The sequence below is a fragment of the Aplosporella prunicola genome, assembly GCF_010093885.1.
Source record: "Aplosporella prunicola CBS 121167 unplaced genomic scaffold K452scaffold_2, whole genome shotgun sequence".
NCBI lineage: Eukaryota > Fungi > Ascomycota > Dothideomycetes > Botryosphaeriales > Aplosporellaceae > Aplosporella > Aplosporella prunicola.
In genome coordinates, this window is record NW_022983530.1 from 767,640 (window position 1) to 783,272 (window position 15,633).

The window sequence follows — 15,633 nt, forward strand, 5'->3', positions numbered from 1 at the left end:
GTACCCTAAGATGGCCCTAAACCACGGGTCGTATATATTTGATAAATACCACGGAAGTCCAACAATGAACTGGTAACCTGCGAGTCCAACCCAAGCCTGGCGTCGAAGAAGGTATACAAAATGGCGCCGCTCCTCTTGTGCCACCTCCCTCAGCCCCAAATCCTTCCTAAGTTTCCAACATGCGCTTCCTCGCAATCATCTCCGCGGCAATGGCCTTTGCAGGCACCGTCAACTCATTCGAGTACCCCCCAGGAAACCTCGACATCTCTGGCCTTCCAGAGTGCATGGTACGCACAGATCCATACTCCGATATGTAGTACCTTACCTGTAAGCGACTAGCTAACATATAACGACAGCAAGACTGCATGTACAAATACGAGAGGCACTACAACGTCAGCGCGTCGACAGCCGAGCGGTTCTGCAAGACGGACAAGGCCGAAGTCAGGGCGTTTAAGGACCAGTACCTCTATCCATGCTACGAAAGGTTGTGCAGCAGAGCTCCGCTGTTGATTCGGGGTAAGAAGAGCGTTTTTGGTTTTTTGAGGTTTTTGGTTTGGCGTGTCCGTGTATGATGTATGGATGGCCATGGCTGATCTTGCGTAGAGTGGAAAGCGTGGTTGAGACATAACTGCGGGTCGCCGTGGGATGGGTTCCAGATGCCGGACCAGGCTGCTGCGGCTGCTCAGTGATGATGACGGTTGGTAGCGTTGAATTGTTTTGTGGTTTGAATGTCTCCCCTTTCTGCAGTGAACGTATGCAGTTCTCCATTGTGTTTGCATGCCAAATGCAACACATACGCAAAGAACATTCATGTCATCATCTCAAGCCCTGATCCGCCATCCTCAAGTGTCACTACCATACTACGAAACGTGCTATCCACTCCAGATACTCACACACCACTCCGAACACCTCCTCACCCAAACCTCACCACCCCCACCCATCATCACATCTAACATCTAACTCTGAAATTCGTAATACCTATCAAACCCACTACATACTCACAACCCTTCTACATATATGCGCGCGCTCAGCTAAGAATATAAGAAAAAGTCAGTCGTTACCTACATAAAAACACGAGAAGAAAAAAGCCACAAACACGCAAACAAAACAACGACCGTTCATAAAAGAAAGCACCGCACGCAACGTCAAAGCCAAAGCCGTCATTAGCCATAGCCGCGCCCCCCTTCCCTGCGCTGCTCCCATCTGTCCATCCATCAATCCAATCGTTCAGTCCCAACCAACCAAATGCTGGCAGTGCGCTTGCGCGCGCCCGCCCGCCATCCAACGTCGTAGTTAAATATACAGGAAAGAACGCACTGAACAATGGAAACAACCTTAGCAGCAGCAGCAGCAGCCGCCGCAGCAACTCCCCATCTTTTTGCATCCTCCCGCACACCCTTTTCTCCTTTCACCAACCCTCCGAAATCCGCCCCTCCCTACCCACGTATCCACTTCAATCCAGCCCAGTCCCTCCACTCATTCATTCATTTACTCCTTCAAACCTCCTCATCGCTATCCTCACCCAGCAACTCTCCCTCATCCGGATCCACGACAGCGTAATCGCCGCGCGCAAACGAGCTGCGCGAGGTAAACGTGCGCCCGCGGTAGCCGCCGTAGGCAGCGTCGTCGCCGCCAAAGAAGCGGCCGCTGACGCTGCGCCACAGGCTGCCTACCAGCAGCGGCACAGCCGACAGCACGGCCACCAGTCCCGACAGCGCCGCCACGGGCCATGCGACCCACCGGCTGTCGCTGTCGAATGTCGGCGTCGCGTCGCCCAGCCGGATGCGTCCGAATTTGCCGTCCCAGTTGCGCCAGATCCACCAGCCGATGCCTGCCGCGGCAGCGAAGGGCAGCGTGATGGCAAAGAAGAGCCCCACGCCGCTGATGCCGTGCTTCTTTTGGTATTCTTCTTCTTTGCCGGGGCAGGGGAGTGTGCCCGCTGTCAGATCAAACTCTTTGCCGCCCTCGCAGGTCGTAATGGGAATGCGTCGGTAGCCTGTCACATCCTTGTACTCTATCACGTCGGGGTTCTTGCACACTGCAGCCGGGTCAGGAGGAGAAAGGCCTTCAACCAGGTTACAGGAACCGTCGGTTCCACGCTCGTAGTTGTAGTCACTAGCCATCGAGTTAGCATATCCCGTGATTATCTAATTGGTGGATTAATCGGGCCCTTACCATTCATAGTCTTGCCTGGTGCAAGTGCAGTTCCTTTCAATGGTATGGAACTTCTGGATGCTGCGACCGTTCCAGCATTCCGCGCCTTGCTTCTTCCGGTGATACATGGCCACGTGACCAAAGAGGCAGCCGTCTTCCTGGTGAGGGTGGCTGGGCGACCACAAGTCATAGTCGCCTGCCGTTGGCTTCTCCTCGTCAAGGTCGCAAGTGCGTTCAAACAGCCCCGTGAAGTCAAGATGGACAGTGACTGCTTTCATCGACCCGCCCGTCATTTGGCCCCACAAGAGGAACTTCTTGGAGGTGTCGCTCGGAACTGTAGTGATGGACTTGACGATAATCTCCTTACCAGGGCTGAATTCGTACTCCTTCCATGTGTCACCCTCGTCGAGTGAGTAGTAGATCACAGTAGTCGGATCTCTGTCCTTGACAATGACAATGACGGAGCCCTGGTCGCCGTACTCCCACATGAAAGAGCCCTTCATGACCTCGTGCCAGTTGACACCGCCGTCTCTGGTTATGAACGTGTTGCCTTCCCTGTAACGACCAAGGGAATCGCCAACGTTGCCCACGCCCATCATAAGGCCGACAGCAGATGGAGATGAAAAGGTGTCTCTAGGGTCCGCGCGCTCAGTGAAACCATGAAGATGCAGGGAGCATTTCTCAACATCGTTAACGTCGCACTTGTACGGGTTTCCATCCGAGTCCTTTTTCGGAACTCTGAGGAAATCCCAATCGGCTCCATCGTTGTGAGTAATCATGGACTTCAACTTCTTGGGTGCACCCTTTTCCAGCTCCTTGGTGTTGGATACAATGTTGATGAGAGCAACGCCTTCCAAGCCCTGCATCTTCTCAAAATCAACATAACCAAACCGGTTGCGGTTGACCTCGGCGATGCTAAGGACGTAGTCCGTGCCATTGCTGTTGCTCTTTAGAATGGTACCATATTCCCGGTCTTGCTCGTTGCTCATTGTGACGTGTAGGAAGATGGAATGTGTGGAGCTGTCCAACACGGTGTACGCTTGACGATGTTCAAGGTTGAACTTTGGAGGGAACTCAGCAGCGGCGAAGGTCTTTCCATCAATGCTGGCATCAATCTTGAGCCACTTGCGATCTTCCGTCCTCTTTGCAACGACGATGAACTCGGCCATGGTCGCAAAATTGGCAACATCCTTGAAGTTGACATTCTTGGTCTCGAACCAGTCATTGCTGGAAAGAAGCTGCAGCGGGTTCGTCGTATCCTCGTTCGCAAATTGCTCACAGAACACAAGCTGCTCGCTTCCTACGCGATCCTCCCTCCACACGAACTGGCACTTCTGCACGAAGGGGAGCATGGGGGTCCAGCTTCCACCCATGCCATTCTTTGTGGAGACATAGGCAACAGAGTGACAACTGGGACCGGAGCAGTCTCCTTTACCCGTCCACAGAATCCAGTCCTTTTCGTGCGGATGGAAACCCATGATGGGTAATTCTTCAGTGTTAGGAGGAGACGGAGCCTTAATCTCGCTGAAGCTCTTGTGAAGCCCACGGTTCTTCGAGTAGTAAATCCTGCCTTCGCCAGTGAGGAGGTAAACATAGTCGTTGAAGTATTGGTGAGGATAGATGGTGAGAACGAAATCATCGACAGCATGCGCCCAGGTCTTTCCATGGTCGTGGCTGATATGAGCCGTATGAGAATCATCCAGGACGATGACTGTCTCGTCATCCTCTGACTCGGACGCTGATTCAGTCCTTTCGAGGTAGTACCACTCCAGGAATCTGTCGGCTTTGAAAGTTGTGATTTCCTTCACAATCTTTCCACTTGTCTCTGGCTTTTTCGTCTCTCCGCATGGCCTCTCAACAGGCTCGTCCTTGACCTCACCGCCCTCCTTTTCGCACATATTGCCAGGAATGAGGCGCCAACCGGAGCTTCCTTTGAATTTGTCATCTGGGTTCTTGCATTCTCCCTTGGGTGCTTTCAGATGACTAGAAGGTACGCACTCGCCTTTGTCATCCCTGACAAAGTTGAAGTCGCATTCATAGTCCTCTTTAGTGCATTTGCAAACCTCCCATTTTGGCTCAGGGTCGACAAACTCGTCCTTGATGAAGCACTCGGCGTCGGCCTTGCGCCTACGGAAAGATTGGGTTCTGCCCATGATGCAGCTTGGTTTACCGTCCTTGTCTACACGAGCATGCCAGAGTTCAAAGTCTTTCTCTTCGCACTTCCGTTCGTGAAGTCCCTCGAAATCGAACGAGTAGATAAACCACTCCTTCTTTTGGCCATCACCCTTTGACGCCACCAAGACAAATTTGAGACTTGTTGAATCCGGAATGGTGGTGAGCTCTTCGGCAATGATCTTCTGATCAAGCTCAACCGTTTCCCACTTGCGGCCGTGGTCCAATGAGTACCGGAGCTTGTTGGTTGCTCCTTCATCATAGATGGCCACCAGGATGGAGCCTTTATCGCCGAATTCATACAAGTGTGCTTCGTCCAGACCCTTGATCCACGTAAGGCCCGCATCGTCCGACACCCAAAGGTTTCCGTCGCTATAAGATTTCAGGTGATCGCCGAGGTTACCGATACCCATAACAAGGCCGGGTGCAGGGCTCGAGAAGACTTTGCCGCTGTTTCTTTGTTCCGTGTAAGAGTGAAGATGCAAGTCCTTGCCGTCCTTCGACTTCATCTTCTGGAAGGTCCGCCCATCATCGAAACTGATCTGTGAGACGACTTCGGGGTCCATAAACCAGTCGTCCTCAATCTCTTTCCAGTTCTTGATCGTGTTGACAATGATGACGCCTTGGATGTTGGTGACCTTTTCAAAGTCAACGTAGCCATAGCTATCGCGTTTGGTGTGAGCGATGTTCTTGGTGAAGTAGGTTCCGTTCGAATTGCTCGTGAACAGGTTTCCCATAGGAAGCAGCTTCGAGGACATGACATCGACCTGGATGCTGTAGTTGGTTGACTCCAGGATGGTGTAAGCATCCTCCTCCAGTTTGTGCTTGCCAAACTCGGCCCTGTGCCAGGTGTAGGTGTCATGCGTCACATAGAGTGCCATCTCGTCGGTTCCCTCAGCCTTCGCGGCCGCGACTATGTAGCCCTTTGCGGAAGCCAAATGCGCCATACCAGCCACAGTGCGGCCACTGGACATTGGAGGCTCCCTGAGAGTTTCGCCGAAATCATCCGTTAAGACCAATCGGTAGTCCTTTCTCTTGCTGGAGAATTTGCCCTCGACAACGCAAAGTATACGGTCCTTGTCGACGCTCTCGTCACCGGAGGTAAAGTGGTCGGTGTTCCGAGCCCACATACAGGTCTTCCTCTTGTCGACGAGTGTCTTGACGTGTTCGAAGCCATCGGTCGTGTAGTAGGTCTGCGACAATGGTTAGCAACGGAAATGCAGACCGCAGCCCACCTCACATACCGTCCCAACACAAGTACCCCACATGTCGCAACGGTCATCGCCGTTGATGAGTATCCTGTTCGGGTCGTCTGCATGCCAGCTGATGGGTGAGTAGCGGTTCGGAGACACGCTCATCTTGAACTTCCTCCAAGTCTCGCCATAGTCGTAGGTGATGTAGTGTTGCTCTTTGCCAAAGGCGATGGCAACCTTCTTGTTGAATGGATGGTGGTAGACGGCCTTGACCTGGCCCTTCTTGAGGGCCTCGATCTCCTCCCATTCCTGGCCAGCGTCGGTGGTGCGCCAGACCTTGCCCGACTCTAGTTCGGTGACGATGGCGGTTTCGGTGTCGTCGAAGAAGAAGAGACCAGAGGGAGGCTGGTCGAACTTGCGTTTCTCAATCGTAGGGCCATCGGCCTTCTTGGCTACGGCACCGATGGCCAGCAGCAGCCACACGGCTTTCAAAAGTATCATGATTGCATCGAGGGGGTTGTCGAATCAACAGGATGGAGCTCCGAAGCTTGAGATGACAGCTTAACGCTAACCTCTGGCCGCGCACTCAGCTGCGCCTGCCTGCAGTGGTATTGTCGCGGGCCCGTGCTCGTCGCCGTCTCAGCCGGGCGACAATGACGCGCGCCTGTGTGATTGATCGCCGCCCTCGAAACTCCTCCGATGTCTGCGAAGTGCTTCCTCCAGCAGCCACAGCACGCTTGCGGCCAACTCCTGTCTGCTATACAAGCGTGACAGGGATCCTGACTGCCGTTCGCAAGCGTGACTCGCTTGGCTCAAAACTCCTGCGCTCCTCCCAACGACCACCACTTGTGCCACCCTCGCTCGACCATGCACGAGCATGGCCCGGACCACTGGCTTGCGCGATATGCTACCGCATACCATGCCTGGCGCAAAGTCGACGTCGCAGGCAGGCCCGCCTACACCAGGCCGCTCGGCCTCATCGAGCAGTCCTTTGACGTCGACGGCGCTCATTTTGGCGGCAGAGCAGATGTAAATTCTTCATTTACCGTCGAAATTCGAAGCACCCTGCCGCCAGACCAGTTCCGCGCGCGGCTGGTCCTCGCCTGGGCGAGCTTGCGGCTCCAGCATGTAATGCTTCTGGCCACCGTCATCCGAGATGCTGCGACGGATTCCAGAGAATTCAACGTCCAAATTCCGAAGGACGACACTGAAGTCCTGCAGAATGCAGAAGAGTCGATCACTTTCCTGGGCGATCATCAAAAGGATCTCCCGCTCGACGATTTGTACCGCCACTGCATGAACAGCTCGAGGATCATCGACTCCGAAAAGAGTCTGTCGCGGCTTTTCGTTCTGCCACCAACGCCTCTCTCCCATGATAGATTTCGAGTGAGCTTCTTTATCATTGCTGCCCACGAGATCTGCGATGGAGTAGTAGTCTTGTCGAACTGGGAACCGCATTTTCTGAAGCTTTTTAACACTTCTGAAATGGATTTACGACGTAGCTTGAGCATTGAACGACTGCCAGAACGTCTATGGAAACGTTTACCCCAAGCACAGGAAGATCTTTACCCTTTGGTTCAGGGCAACGTAGCCAGGCGACGCTGGTATTGGGCTATCATGAGAATACTCCGCCACGTCCGCAAACCGCTTCCGCAGGCCTTTGCCAATCCACTTAGACACCCTGAAAGACGAGCGCAGTTCACGCCGTTGCCACCCACCTATTCTGATGTTTTGGATTACTCCCCGGAGCGTAGACCACCAATGAATAGCTTTAGCGTAGGGGCTGTGCTCTCACGTAGCACCACAGATCGTCTGGAGCGTCTGGCAAAAAGCGTGGGTGCAAGCGTGGGTGCTGCATGCTTCACTGTAGTCGGCATGGTTATGATGGAGATAGAGGAGGCTCGTAATCCGTCCATCCCTCTTGACCAACGTCGTCCATTTATAGGATCTTTCCCTATAAATCCTCGTCCATTTTTCTGCTACACTGGCCCAGCAGATTCCTGCATGCTAGCATTCAGCGATGGCATCTGGCTACCTTTCCTCCCCTCAAGTCTGCCTGTGGAAGGCCGGTTCAAATTGCTCGTACGCCAGGCGCACAGACAGTTGCGAATGTATCAAAAGCGGCTGCGGAGTGACAAGCTTCAAGGCAGCTTTGATCCCACCGACCCAGCGCGCATAATCGCATCGAGTTATATCACGGCAATTGAGCGCGCCGACCAGAAGCGCCCACCGCATTTGCGGACAGGCGTCAACCCTCAAGGCGCTTACCCGGCCAACGTCAATTTTGCTTCCGCTACCTGCGGCGTCAGTTCTGTGGGCTTGATCAGGAAATTCTTAGCACCCGGGCATTACAAGCTGGATGATGCTGCTATGGATGAACGGGGGTTTGCCGCAGACTTCAGGATGGAAAATCTCATGACTGGCGTTCGTGCAAGAGATAACGAATTCCTCTGTGGCAGCTGGGGCATGGATGACGGTTTGCACTTCAACGTTTCGTATGATGGCAATGCTATAGATGAGGAGAAGGCGATGCTATGGAAAAGGAAAATGGAGACATTGTTCGAAGCTCCAGTGCAGCCGAAGTTGTAGATGTTGGACGTTTCGCTGTCACCCAGCAGACAAGTTTGGATTTCTCGATTAAAAATGTGATATATACCGAGAAGTATATATAGATAGAACGTTCAGTATATAAATCCGCGGCTAGCGCATCTATTACCATCAGGAAAGATTCACCGCCTAACGAGAAAATGATGCTTATATGGAGTGGAAACAAAACCAAGCTAAGATATAAAGTAAGTGTAGGTTCTAATATCTTCTCACTTATCCAGGGCTTAGGCTTAGATCTAGGCAAGGAATATTCAACAGGGACTGCTTGTATCATTGGGCATTAAAGTATTGAGATAATATCAGATTTTCAAAACAAGAGCGACTAAAATGGTGCTTAAGCCTTGTCTCGTTGGCCAATGAATCCCCCTTGGACTTAGTTGGGGTGACTGGACTTAAAAGCCTTCTGACATACTACGGTCCGTCGGAGGGGTAGATGTTGTTATAATTACACGTTCCTCGAGAGCAACCCATCCCACCACGAGCACAACCTCTATGTCCACCTACGAAGTAACCTGTAGGGAGCATTTTAAAGGTACCGCAAGCATACCTATATGCTCCTATACGTGAGTTCATATTTTAAATCAGGGTGATTTGACATGCCTTCCCTTCTACGAAGTATCACTCACTGTGGGGTTATGGACTGCAGTAAAACCGAAACTGTCATGGTGCTACTACGATTGATAGAAACTGTCAATATACCTAGTTTCCCATTCCAATTTCTTGTGGACGACCGTTGTGTCGCCAGTATAAATCCTCTGCTCGGTCATGATGGACCTACAGCAAACCAAACCCGCCTCAATATGGCATACGACAAGCTCGTGGCGTTGTATGGGTACGATATGTCGATTGCTTAGCTTTTACCGCTGATACAATCCTTTCCCTCTCTTGGCGAACATGCGTCTAGATCCCTCCCCAGGCGAGCAGTTACTAGGCGGGGTTCGGTAACCAGGCTAAATTCTTTGCCTGCCAGAAAATTCGAAAATGCCGCAGTTCGAATGCTGCTGTAACCCAACGCGAATTGCGTGTAGTCCTACGCCTGACGCCAATCCTGTCTAACAAGCCGATTGTCCCACACGCCTTTTGTATTATGCTTGTAATATGCCGACTTCGCGTTCCTCCCTCAAGACTTGAGCATCTTGTTGCGCTTCTCCCGTCTCTTCAGGCGCTCGGCTCGCTTGGCGTGCATTTTGGCGGCCATCTTCTCGTGCCTCTCGCGCTCCTCCTTCTTCGCGCGCCTGTCCTTGATGTTCTGGACGTGTGCCTAGGTCGGGAAAGTCAGAAACGTATCCGACACAGTACTCGGGCTCTGTCGAGCTGTATGCGCACCTGTCTCGCGGCCTCTTTCTCATCCTTCAGCTCCTTTTCCTTGGCCTTGACGGCGGCGAGGGCCTTGCGCTCTTCGGTGCGCTTCTCGTAGGACGTGAGACCGGAACCGGGGCGGAAGGCCTTCTTCGGCTGGTGCCATTGCTTGCCTTAGGGGGAAACGTGTTAGCGGGCGCGGATCGAGGCGATGGCGGCCTGGGCGGCGACTGACCGTTCTTGCGCATGGCCGGAGCCGGCGCTTGAGCAGGGGCGGCGGCAGATTCGGTGGACATGGCTGCGGGCAGGAGTGGCAGGGAGGTGGGAGCGCGTCTGGCCGTTACAAAGAAAAATCCACAGTGATCATATTTTATCAGATCATCAGATAACCCTAACGGCATTAAGGTAAGAGCGCCGGCCCCGAGCCCCGCAGCAGTAGGCGAAGGGACCGCTCTGTGCCCAAATTTTCTGCCCAAGGCTGCCGTGCCTGACTCCGCGCCTGCTTGTGACGCGCACTATCATGGAAAACTCGGGACGGGGCGTTCCTTCTTAGTACCTAACACCTGCCTCCCGCCCGCCATGCTGCCCCGATAACACGCCATTCCTTTGACTATCTTTCTCTTCTCTCTACCCTCTACCCTCTGACAATGGCCTACTCCGAGCGCCCAACAGCCACCATCACCGACCCCAACATCATGGCTGTCCCCGACACTGCCGCTAGGGACGCCCTCGCCGACCAGGGCAAGGAGGCATTGAAGGACATTGTCTTCGGCTCCGTGGCCGGCATCGCTGGAAAGTTCATCGAGTATCCCTTCGACACGGTCAAGGTGCGCCTGCAGTCGCAGCCCGACCACATTCAATTGTACCGCGGACCGCTGGATTGCTTCCAGAAATCATGGGCCAAGGACGGTGTCATGGGCTTGTACAGAGGCATCAGCGCGCCGCTTTTTGGCGCTGCCATTGAGAACAGCAGCTTGTTCTTCAGCGTGAGTCAATCTTCTCCGCCATCTTCCCCGCCATTGCGCGAGGCGCCCAACGGCTAACAGAGACACAGTACCGCCTCTTCCAAGATATGCTGCAGGCCTCTTTCTATCCCGCCAAGCAGCCTCTGCCGTTTAGCGCCCTCCTGTTTTGCGGTGCTGCCTCTGGTTCCTTTACTTCCTGCCTCCTCACCCCCATCGAGCTCATAAAATGCAAGATGCAAGTGCCCATGGAGATGGCAGACGGCAGGGTGACCAGGCCGGGACCTCTTGCTCTCATTGCATCGGTATACCGCCACCAGGGCATCGCAGGCTTCTGGCATGGACAGCTGGGAACGCTGATCCGTGAAACGGGCGGCGGCGTCGCCTGGTTCGGAGGCTACGAAGGCATGGGCATACTCTTCCGCAACATGCACAAGGACAAGCCGGCCAATGAGCCGCTGCCAATCCACCAGCAGATGACGTGCGGTGCCATGGCTGGCATGAGCTACAACTTCTTCTTCTACCCTGCCGATACGATCAAGAGCCGCATGCAGACCGAGGACGTCAGCCTGGGCGGCAAGCGCAGCTTCTGGTCTGTTGGCAAGCTCATATGGCAGCAGCAAGGCCTCAAGGGCATGTACAGGGGCTGCGGTATCACGGTCTGTAGGAGCGCGCCGAGCTCGGCTTTCATCTTCACCATCTACGAGGCGCTGAAGCAGCAGTTCGCGTAGGAGTCGCTCTGCACGCAGTTAGAGTTGTCTTTCTTGCATTTATTGGCGCATTTGGAGTTGGGTAATGGCAGGTGAGGGTTCAAAAATGGGTATATCCGAGAAGGTGTCTGGAATAGGTAGACGGTTGGTAGACAGCGAGTGCGTACAGGTTGACGAGCTAGCAGTAATACGCACATAAAAAAATAGAGCTACCGCATATAAATATTCTAATGGCACAACATTCAGCCATGTGAAGCCTTCAGACTTGTTGCTACCCAAGACCAAGTAACTACATGGATGTTTGTACGCACACTGCATCACGAGACAGCATGGCCGTCCGGACGTAGGGACGCAGACTGCTCCGCAACCTAGTGGCACGAAACAATTCATCAAAGCTCGACAAAAGGCATAAACATCCAGCTCCAACCGTCACACGATACGCGATAATGCGAGCTCGATTTGCAAACCAATCTCCGCGCAGGGGCGTCGCGGACCCACGGCACACTTGACACACTAAACCTAGCCGTGGAGTCGGACTCGGAGTTGACACTTGAGACACACACGTACGCGCGGGCGCGCCACACTCACATGCCAGCAACGCCACACATACAGGCACCAGCCACACGCCGGCGGGCACGGGCAAAAAGTGCCAAAGGAACGTAACCGGTGCGCGGGCTTGAGCCGAGGCTCGCGCTGCTGCTTGCTTGCCGACATCATACCTCGTCTCTACTCTACTCTACTCTACGCCCGCGCCCTGCCTTGCCCTGCCCTGCCTTTGCCTTTCTCTTGTCTACCTATCTATGCGATCACGGGCTGAGGGCTGCTGCTAGTTATTCACTTATTTCCTTGCTTGCTTGCTTACTCGACTGCCTGCCTCTGCTGCCTCTGCTATAGCTACCTACACCCTCGATACCTGCGACGCTACGCAAGCTGTGAGAGCTGCCTAGGGTTGCGCTGCGCGATAACGGAGCTGCCCGGCCCTCGGAGCTCCGCCTCGACGACGTCGCCAGCTCGTGCCTAGGCCGGTCGTCCGCTGGCTACTAGTAGGCTCCAGCTCTTCCGCTTCCGCCCACCGAACCCGGCCTGCGAGGCGCGCGCGCGCGCGCAGACACATCGCGCACCGGCTGTCAGCGAGGAAGACAAAGCAGGAGAGAGAGGTTGAGAAATAAAGAGAGGGACATAGACTAGAGCAGCGGACTGCCCGGCATGGACGCGCTGATGCGGCTCGAGGCAGCGGCGGAGCGCGTGGCGCTCGACCCGCGCTACCATGAGCTGCTCACGCTGGTCAAGGGCGTGCGCAACGGCATCGTGTACGGCACGAAGGTGCGGTTTCCGCACGCGCTGGTGTGAGTACCCGCCTGTCCTGTCCCTCAGACCCTGCATGGCGCATATACGGAGAGTAGGAGAAGGGGGAGAGATACAAGAATAACGGAGGGAGTGAGTGGGTTTGCGGAATGAGAGAGAGGGTGGTGTGCTCGGAGCAACAGCAGCAGCAGAGTCCTTTCACAGATCAGCCACGTTAGTACCTAGGGAACAAGCATCGCTAACAGCGCCTCTTCGCCCGTCCCTAGCATGATCTTCCTCTTCCGCTCCGGCACGCTCCGGCAAAAAGCGTCCCTCGTCTTCAAAGCGACGCGCACACACGCACGCAACCTGGGCCTTTTCTGCCTCGTCTACAAAGCCAGCATGCTAGCGCTACGGCACACGGCACCGCACGGCAAAGAGCGGCACTACGACGCGTTCCTGGCAGGGCTAGCAGGCGGGTACACGGTCTTCGGGCGCGGGATCCAGAGCTCGGTGAACCAGCAAATCGTCATCTACGTGTTTGCGCGCGTGGTGCTCGCGTACGCCAAGCTGCTCGTCCAGCCGCGCGGCGACTTCCACGGCCACGGCCGCGAGCGCGGCGCCCCTGGCGGTGGGGGCGGCGGCGGCTGGGGCGTCGTTTCTGACCCCGTGCTTGCCGCGAAGGTTAAGGAGAATGCGTGGCCCGTGTTTGCGAGCTTGAGTTGGGCGGCCGTCATGTATGTCTTTAGGTGGCATCCGGAGACGGTGCAGCCCAGTCTGCGCAGCAGCATGCATTACATGTGGGTGGCCCTTTTGCTGTTGTCTTTTCGCTTCCTGCGAGTTGGCAGAACACTGGCGACTGACGACGAGAACAGATACGAGCAATCGGACTACTGGGACTCGCTGAAGACGCTGCTATGGCACAATAAATAGAGCCGGGTGGTGGTTATGGGGGTGAGTTAGTGACGGGAAGTTTCTACGCGAGCCAGGACAAGGCTCCGTTTCGTTGGACGAACTGCATTAAAAGGCGCGGGGCGTTTTGGGCTACGAGGAGAGAGACACTGAGTACCCGGACAGGACGTTGCGTTTGGATTGAATTGCTTGGGTTTCGTTATAGTTAGTTATCCGGAGCTTCAGGGCACGCGCGTAGCAGCAGCGCCTGAACCACCTAATTACTATCGCTTATCGTGCTTTGCTTCTGTTGTTTGCCGTGGTTATGCAGGGCGCGCCGTGCCGTGCCGTGCCGTGCCGTGAAGGACTGACCCTGCTTGGTCCTGGTCGTGAACATGTGGCACGCTCAACGCTCGTTTCACATGCTGAGACATATATGTGCATCAGAGGCTAGGTCGCCAGTGAAAGTTCCAAAACATAGACAACGTGCCGTGCCGTGCCGTGAAGGACTGACCCTGCTTGGTCCTGGTCGTGAACATGTGGCACGCTCAACGCTCGTTTCACATGCTGAGACATATATGTGCATCAGAGGCTAGGTCGCCAGTGAAAGTTCCAAAACATAGACAACGCACGCGGAACCGAAACAGGAGCAGAGCAGAGCAGAGCAAAACGAACAGCGTGGCAAGCCCAGGAGGAGGTCTCAGAAACACCTACATACACACTTACCTAAGGTACCTTACTCCTCTGGGCAGCACCATCTTCCTCGTGCAGGAGGAGGAGGCCTGAGAACCGACCGCTACAGCAAGCAACAAGTGGTGGCGCCAGCTGCACGTGCATCTGCATGTACGTATACTCACATGCACGCCCCTCTGCTCCCCTGCCTGCCGCATATCCGTTTACGCACAACAGCGAACGCCAAACGAGTGAGCGAGCGAGCGAGCGTGGCGACTATCGCGTCGACACACCTGCCGCCGACCCCATGGATGGGCAGTGCGTGCACCTGCGTGCTCCAGGCGGGCCGAGGCGCGCATGGCCAGGGCCAGCTACATACATAGGTAGGTATGCAGAGCCAGAGCAGCAGCAGGGTGGGGTGGCCAACGGAGACGCCGCGGGCTGGGGGAAAATGGCGCAGAGACGACGAAGGAGGAGGAGAAGAAAATACGGGTGGCGAGAGGGCGGCATGGGTGTTGCTGCGGCCGGGCGTGCGCGTTATTGCCTGACGGACAGCCGGGTGCTGGCTGCAGCGGGCGAGACCGTCGTCGATGGCGGCGGAGGCGGCGATGTCGGCGCGGATCGTGCCGTGATAATGGAGGGGTAAGGTAAGGTAGGTTCAGGGGCAGGGGTGCCTGCCTACCTATTACTAGGGGCCTGGGGGCGCGGGGACGTGGCGTGGCGGCGCGTGTCGCGGGGGAGGGGGATCTGGAGGGGCTTTCCTCGTCGTGCGGTTCCTGCTTGCGGAGAAGTACGGAGAGGGAAGATGGGGATGAATGGTACCCGTAGCGGTGCACAACGTGTCGGCTACACGCGGCTTAGTTAGGAGACGATTTTGTTGACACTCAAGTCTGCGGTCGCCGTCTGTTTGCGAGACTATTGTTGGTGGTTAGGTAAGTGGCCTGGCTCAGCGATCCTTCGGCTGGGTAGGGAGGCGATGGATGCTTGGTGTGGGGAAGCGGATTGTGGATTGTTGAACGCGCTGGCGTTGCTATGTGTCAGTGTTGGAACTGAGCGCCAGTGTAGTTAGTTCACTGAGTTCGTCCGCAAGAGTCACCGGAGAGTGCGCCTCAAAAGAACTGTTTTCCAAGTGGACTTGCAGCCAGTGAGCACTGGTGTCAGTGGACGCGGCCGCCAATTATGTCATTAGACAAACCATCCGTCTAATTTGACCACGTTGTCGCATGTGGTGTAAACAAAAAGGGATTCCATAGCCAGAATCTTATATTTTGGAACATTTGACACAATCTGAGTGTGGAATCCGCCCAGCTCAAACGTATCGTTAGTTTTAAATCCATCGTCCCTTCGATTGGACCAAACAACTGCAGGTTCCTGTGAAACAGGCAACTTCTTCGTTTACCCAATGGAAACCAGAGGCGCAATCATACTTTCGATTCGCGGCACGGCCCGACCTATCTTCTTTCCGCTGCCACTCGGATGAGTTTGATAAGGAAAGGTTTTGCCTGTACCTTGGTACACTGCATCTATGCCGATTACCGGAGATGGCAATCGATCGTGACAGTTAACGCAATCAAGCTAGAAGATTAAATGGTACACAACAGCCATTGACATCAACAACCTTAAGGGAGCATGCCTTGGTCGAATCCTTCCGACTGCACGTGTCGGCGCAACTGTACGGACTCTAGTTAT

General features: G+C 54.8%; 6 protein-coding genes across 6 annotated transcripts; 4 read left to right on the forward strand and 2 right to left on the reverse strand.

Annotated features, from left to right (window-relative positions):
• Window positions 1-179: 179 nt before the first annotated feature.
• On the forward strand, window positions 180-689 carry K452DRAFT_294267 (uncharacterized protein; the record flags this gene model as incomplete). The annotated part of the gene is made up of 3 exons (XM_033541679.1): window positions 180-287; window positions 357-516; window positions 604-689. The coding sequence occupies 3 exons, from the start codon at window positions 180-182 to the stop codon at window positions 687-689; spliced, it is 354 nt and encodes a 117-aa protein (XP_033402428.1).
• An 807-nt stretch (window positions 690-1,496) lies between these two features.
• K452DRAFT_304659 (uncharacterized protein) lies at window positions 1,497-6,020 on the reverse strand (the record flags this gene model as incomplete). The annotated part of the gene is made up of 3 exons (XM_033542833.1): window positions 1,497-2,115; window positions 2,176-5,519; window positions 5,571-6,020. 3 exons carry the CDS (start codon window positions 6,018-6,020, stop codon window positions 1,497-1,499), a joined length of 4,413 nt encoding a protein of 1,470 aa, XP_033402429.1.
• A 295-nt stretch (window positions 6,021-6,315) lies between these two features.
• Window positions 6,316-8,244, forward strand: K452DRAFT_282907 (uncharacterized protein). The gene has a single exon (XM_033539669.1). The coding sequence runs from the start codon at window positions 6,387-6,389 to the stop codon at window positions 8,106-8,108; it is 1,722 nt and encodes a 573-aa protein (XP_033402430.1). The 5' UTR covers window positions 6,316-6,386; the 3' UTR covers window positions 8,109-8,244.
• Window positions 8,245-8,793: 549 nt separating this feature from the next.
• K452DRAFT_314957 (uncharacterized protein) lies at window positions 8,794-9,749 on the reverse strand. The gene is made up of 3 exons (XM_033543817.1): window positions 9,661-9,749; window positions 9,453-9,598; window positions 8,794-9,387 (listed from the first exon to the last, which is right to left on the reverse strand). The coding sequence occupies exons 1-3, from the start codon at window positions 9,719-9,721 to the stop codon at window positions 9,247-9,249; spliced, it is 348 nt and encodes a 115-aa protein (XP_033402431.1). The 5' UTR covers window positions 9,722-9,749; the 3' UTR covers window positions 8,794-9,246.
• A 183-nt stretch (window positions 9,750-9,932) lies between these two features.
• Window positions 9,933-13,632, forward strand: K452DRAFT_348435 (uncharacterized protein). Its single transcript, XM_033545543.1, has 6 exons — window positions 9,933-10,411; window positions 10,480-11,114; window positions 11,693-11,756; window positions 12,328-12,443; window positions 12,669-13,181; window positions 13,257-13,632. Exons 1-6 carry the CDS (start codon window positions 10,073-10,075, stop codon window positions 13,312-13,314), a joined length of 1,725 nt encoding a protein of 574 aa, XP_033402432.1. The 5' UTR covers window positions 9,933-10,072; the 3' UTR covers window positions 13,315-13,632.
• Window positions 13,633-14,113: 481 nt separating this feature from the next.
• On the forward strand, window positions 14,114-14,590 carry K452DRAFT_304664 (uncharacterized protein; the record flags this gene model as incomplete). Its single annotated transcript, XM_033542834.1, has 1 exon — window positions 14,114-14,590. The coding sequence occupies one exon, from the start codon at window positions 14,114-14,116 to the stop codon at window positions 14,588-14,590; it is 477 nt and encodes a 158-aa protein (XP_033402433.1).
• Window positions 14,591-15,633: the final 1,043 nt, after the last annotated feature.